This window comes from Crocodylus porosus, unplaced genomic scaffold (genome assembly GCF_001723895.1).
Source record: "Crocodylus porosus isolate Cpor-Errol unplaced genomic scaffold, CroPor_comp1, whole genome shotgun sequence".
Taxonomy (NCBI): domain Eukaryota; kingdom Metazoa; phylum Chordata; order Crocodylia; family Crocodylidae; genus Crocodylus; species Crocodylus porosus.
The window spans coordinates 69,824,998-69,830,997 of record NW_017728943.1 but is presented as its reverse complement, the minus strand read 5'-3'; the positions used below and the strand labels follow the sequence as shown (position 1 = coordinate 69,830,997).

General features: G+C 43.9%; 1 protein-coding gene across 1 annotated transcript in view; it reads right to left on the bottom strand.

The window, feature by feature from the left end:
• The window catches only part of CAPN2 (calpain 2), a 50,797-nt gene that overhangs the window by 12,855 nt on the left and 31,942 nt on the right, over positions 1-6,000 (bottom strand). The window contains exons 12-14 of the mRNA XM_019549532.1: positions 4,666-4,877; positions 1,462-1,498; positions 381-446 (exon numbers count right to left, since the gene is read on the bottom strand). Of these exons, the coding sequence (XP_019405077.1) occupies positions 381-446; positions 1,462-1,498; positions 4,666-4,877 (315 nt within the window). The remainder of the gene's footprint in view (positions 1-380; positions 447-1,461; positions 1,499-4,665; positions 4,878-6,000) is intronic.

Below are 6,000 nucleotides of genomic sequence, written 5' to 3'. Positions count from 1 at the left end.
CCATCATACATAGGCCAGGGATATGTGCCAGTCTATGTATATAAAAATGCATATGGAACTTGCATATTTTACACTTTCTGAGAGTGTAAGAGCACCCAGGACAGGACAGCACTCAGTTTGACCAGCACACTGAGGACTTGCAGAGCTAAAAGTTGCTATAGTTTGAGTTAAAGAACTCAGTTCTTTACCCGGGGGCTGTAGCAGATCCATTGCATGGGATAATTCAGTGCACAATTGAACCGGGTTTGTCAAATACAATGATGTACTTGTGTTTTGCAGCTGTTGCCCAGACCATCTGAGTGAAACTACTTCTTGGGGCAGAGGGTCACTGTCTCATAGCAAGCTCCAAACACCAACATAAACAAAAAACCAATACTCACCTCTCCAGCCAGTTGTCCAAAAAGCTTTTTGAAACTGGCTGCAATGTCATCTTCCCTGACGTCAGTCTAGAGGAGGTATGAATAGCAAAATTCACAGTATTAAAGGGGTGACTCTGGTTAATAATCACTTAAATCAACACTTTTTCTCATTTGTGGTATAATCAACCACAGGCATTAAAAATGGAAAGCTCCTTGCTTTAGCCATACTCTTCTATATTTGGTCAGACTGGATATGAGGATAGACTAGTTTAAGAGTTGTTTATAGGCAGTATCACTTTCAGACACTTACACAACACTGCAAAGGATTAAAAATGTATCATGTCTATTTAAACAGGATTGATGAAGTGTTTATCTTGAGTTTGAAAGTCAGTTTTGTTCTTTAACAAAAGCCAATTTTAACTTGGCAGGTCCCTTTTAAGGGAAAAAAATAACACGTTTCAGTCTCAAGTATTGAAATGAAAAAGTCTCAGTCACACCAGTGGAGTAAACCTGTACTTGAACTGTTGGACCAGCTTCCTCTAATAACCCTGAGTCACACAAGACTTCAACCTTGCACTCCTTTCTCACTGATGGCAGGGGGCTGGCTCAGGGGCTGCAGGGTTTGATCCAGAAAATGGGATTGGCATTACTTTGAAAACGAAGTGTATCCTTGGCTTGAATAAATTTCAGTGAACAGGATCTGAACAGGCTGAGTTCTTTTGTTGTTACACATAACGGCCAAAGGCGATTTTCAAACCTGCTTGTGATGTTTCCACTGATTTCCCTGTGGAGGTCCTGTTGGTATATCCAAGAGTCAAACTCTGTGAAGTTGGGGACTCCTTGTGTAAATGGTTGCCCACAAATGTAGTGGACCCTAGAGTGCAGAAGCCCCCTTCCAGCTCTACATATCTATGTTCCTTTACCTAAGATGGAATACAAATGCTTGCCGGCTTATAGGCTAACAGCCCTGTGAATGTTGTGTACTGCTTCAGGAATAGCAGCCAGAAATACATATTCAGATGGAAAAAGGGTTAAAATATTCATCATTCTATTTGTCCCTAGTAGAATTTATTTCAATTAACAACTATTTAAAAAAGAGTACCTCTTCAATATTGGCCTCGATTTCATCATCTACCACCCTAAAAAAAGATAAAGGGATTGATGTTAAAAACAAATGCACACACTTACCGATTCTGAGTTTGCTGTTAAAACAGAAGTCCCACTCCAGTAGTGGCTATTTTAATTCCTATAATACCACTTTAGAAAATGCCATAAGGTCCATTAAGTATAAAATGAAAATCCATTAAGTATGAATTGAAAATCAAGTTAATAACTAAGAACAAAAATAAAGAGTGATGGAAATACACACACACACACACACACAAGCCAATTGCCCATCAAGAATGGGGGTGGGGAGGGTAGTGGGGGACAGAGTGCTGCCACCCACCATGCCGTGCTGCTGCTGCCTCCCAGGAGTACGGGGAAGGGAGGTTGCCCTACTGTCCCCTTCATCCCGCTCGGCCAGCACCCCATGTCACCACCTGCAGGGAGCAGGGCTGGGGTGGTGGGGTGAGACCAATGCTGGTCTCACCCTGCCACTGCAACCGCTCCATCCCCACAATCATGGCAGCGCTCTGCCGTGCTGCCGCTGCTGCCTCCCATCTGGAACGCTTTTGGAGCACTCTGATTTCTTGTTTCAGCCAACCAATCAGAGTATGAATAAAGCATTACGGACAGACAGGCTAAAGCTTAAAGCTTTTATAATATTAGAATATCTATACATACACACACACACACACACACACACACATATAGATAATATATATAATTACATATATATCATTTTTTTAAGGCAGTTAATTGTAGAAGTTTATGCATGTAAAGCATGCCAGTGACATTACTTTTATTTTAGTTATCCCGACATATTAGTTCTTGGTACTTTTCACACTCTGAGCACTTTATAAGCCTTGGGAAATAGATGATAGAGTCCTACATTCATTTTAAGGCCTTATGGGGCCACAGTGATAACCCAGTCTGACCCTCTGCATAGCGCATGCCCTAAATTTTCATCCCATAATTCTTTTATTAAGTGACCATTTAGGTGCACAAGTAGAATGTGGGTTGGCTTACAAGGCAGCAGGTATGAGAGGCTTTGAAACCATATCTACTCCCCGTGACAGATATTCAGTCCTTCCCTTTATCATCACAATTATGACTTGTGTTCCTCAAATGCTGTAGTTTTTACTCTGTAGAATTAAATGCTAATTTTTATCAAGGAAATGATTCAGCCTTGGGACATTATCTAGCAAGATTTCAAAGGCCCAAGGTCATCAGGCTGGACATAAGCAAGAATTTCTTTACTGTCTGAGCCCCCAAGGCCTGGAACAGACTGCCGCCAGAGGTGGTGCAAGCGCCTACTCTGGACTCCTTTAAGAGTCAATTGGACGTTTATCTTGCTGGGATCCTGTGACTCCAGCTGACTTCCTGCCCCTGGGGCGGGGGGCTGGACTCGATGATCTCCCGAAGCCCTTTCCAGCCCTAATGTCTATGAACTCTCTCATGACTAATGGGGTCTGTTCATGAGCACTGGCACTGGAGCTGGTGTTAGAGCCAACAGGGAACACTTACTGCTATAAGACTTCACATTTTCCATCAGTCAAAGAACCCAACATTGTAGTTATTTACTTTCTTTTTTAGTACTATAGGCCCCTTTGCCACTTAGTACTCATCTCAATAACTAATGCCTGTGCTGTCAGAATAGATATAGCCCATCACCTACCACCTTCCATTGCATTTTAATTAAAGCTCTCCTCGCTTGTGCAAAGAAGTCATGAAGATGTTGACAGAGATTAGATTCAGTTCAGTACTAAAGCGGAAAATGTCCAGTCTTCACACCACTGACTACTACATACATTATTGCCAGACAAGAAGACAAAGTGAGTTTTGCATTAGCCAGGCCCTGTTGGTTCCAGTCAGATACTGTTTGATTCTGGGTGAGCTTAATGATGGTAAAAAAATGCCTCATTGCTGTAAAAAAATGAAGTCTTTCTGCCAGTATAAGGGAGAAACGTTAGTGCAAACTCCACCTCACCTTTCTTCTCACCTGCTTTGTCCTTCTGACCTCTCCCCTATCTCTCCTTCCCAACTCCTTCTGAATTATGCCCATCCTTCAGAAAACCCCCAGACTCTAACACAGAACTAAGATAATGTTTGTCATCACCACACAGACCCATCTACTTCACAGGCTCTACCTTCTTCCCCTTGCTGGTGTCTGGCTTGTCAGTTTAAACTGCAAGTTCTTTGGGACAGGAATTGTTTACTTCTGTGTTTGCACAGGACCTAGCATGATAGGGATGATCTTGCTTGGTTTCTAGGTATTATTACAGTAGTCGATAAACAAGAGCAGTGTCCACCAGCTGGGCCTCAATCCTGACAAGAAGCCTAAAAAACAGGAGGTAACGCAGTCCCTTTGATTCCTGTCCTCTCAGATAAGGTTGGCAATAAGGGGCATGTGTAGATGAAACAGGGGCCCTAAATTGAAGTGGTGGGTTTTCAAAAACACTGCTTCAGTTTAGGGTCAAGTAAATCCCCGTGTCGTGCACACACCCGTGCACTTACCTACCTCTCGGGTGGCTGGGAAGGGAGGGCGAGCTGCCGGCGGGCAGAGTGGTTCCTGGGCTGTGGGAAGGTGGGGCTGCCACCCCCACCCCCAGGCAGCACCCACCTGCAGGCACCTGGCTCGGGTGGTCCCGGGGGGCACTGCAGCCCCTGCATAGCTCAGGCAGGCAGGCAGGCTCCAGGAAAAAAAAAGAAAGATCACTGCTTTTTTTTTTCTAGGGTGGAGCTTGCCTTCCTCAGCTGCTGCCAGGCTGCCTGCACGGGGTTCCTGCAGAGCCCCTGAGCTGCACGGAGCCTGGCGCTTTGCTCCGTGGCTGGAAGTTTAGTTTTCTGCACTCCAATCATTTAAGGTGCATTATGCCACCCAACACCATTAAAGTGGTGCAAAAGCATTTAACTCACTTACAGTGTCATGCACACATGCCCCTCCTTTCGTCTGCACACAGCCAAGGATGCCATTTGCAGCGGTGTTTCTTTCAATGCAGATGTGTCTGTCCATTGGACAAAAATCACAACCTTCTTTCAAAGGGACCACTACAAAGCTGTCCCACAGCAACAGTTTTTAATCATGTCCCTTCCCATCAGCAATTCTCCAAGTCATCCACTTTGACATCTGATTTATCAGCAGAACCATTCAGGACAGTCACACAGGGAAGTCAGCAAGAGACAGTGAGCATTGGCTACGTACGCTGAATCTGCAGCCTTTTCAGAAAAGACTCTGAGACAGAAATCCCCATTCTTGTCAGGTTCAAAGGTAGACGGCACGACGATGTACTGCCCTGCAGGGAGCTTGAATCGATTCAGTACCTCTCGGAGGTTGATAAAAGTGTTGGATCTTTCTCTTGCTCGATTTGTTAAGAAGAAGTTTTTGTTCAGATGAACGTTTGTCTGGCCTGAAAACTGATTTCAAAACAAATGAAGTGTAATTTCAAATCAGAAAGAAACAGAACAGAAGAGGAGGTTGGTTCCTTTCTGGGACTGGTTAAAACTCAGTTCAACAGAATTTTGATGGAAAGGGAATAAGTGAGCTGCTTATAAAGGCATGAGGGAAGCTGAACCCATTCATGGGCATCCCAAGTAAGTCAACAGAGCCTGCATGCTGTGCCATCCTATGCCTGAAAGGCCTCATAGTGTGCTGCAGAATGTGAGTAAATATTGTGGAGATATTTACAGTTTTAAAGAATATGTCATCGGTGTTATCCTTCACATTTCTTCATCAGAAAAGCCAGGTGTCACAAGTTCAATTCTTTTCTCTCCACCTGGAAAGTCAGGTTGCCTTAGTGCTAGGGGTCCAATTATACAGGTCTCTAATAAAGAGCGAGCAAGAGAGAGCTATGGCGACGTAGTGTCAGCAGGCACTAACTATGATGCTGCTGCTACTGCGCAGTAGGGTCAAAAACAATCCAAGTGCTGCCAAGATTGTGCAGTAGCAGAGGGTACTGTGCAGTCATTTAGTACTAAAGCAAGTACTAAATGACTGGCAGTACCAACTGCGAAGTCAGGGGCATGCCCAGTAAATAGATTCTGAATCTATTTTAAATATATCTAAAGTATCCTATACAGAAAAAAACATTCAGTGTTAAGGTCTATTATCTCAGGGCCTTTTAGGGCTAGAAGCAAGTGAAGCATCCATTAGAAAGAATGGTGGAAATCTCCTATATCTGGCCCTTTTAGGACATGAGACAATGGACCTTAAGCCTATTAAAGGTGAGTGTGAACACCACTTGACCGTGGCTTAAGGTCTTTATGATTTTGGGAAGTGTCATTGGTTGGGAATATCAGGATAAGTTTTAAAGAAATTGAGTCATAAACTGGGTGCAGGTGAAAGGGCCAAAGGTACCACATAACTGCAAGTTACCGTGTGATATCACTGCTTTCTATGAAGTGTGTGCATTATACTATTCCACCCAATATAGGTTACACTGCATTTCCCATTTGGAGCTACAGAGCAAATTCTCAGGAGTTGTCTGATCACCCGTACACTATGCTACTGCAATTGCTCTCAACCAGTCAGCAGCTGAAC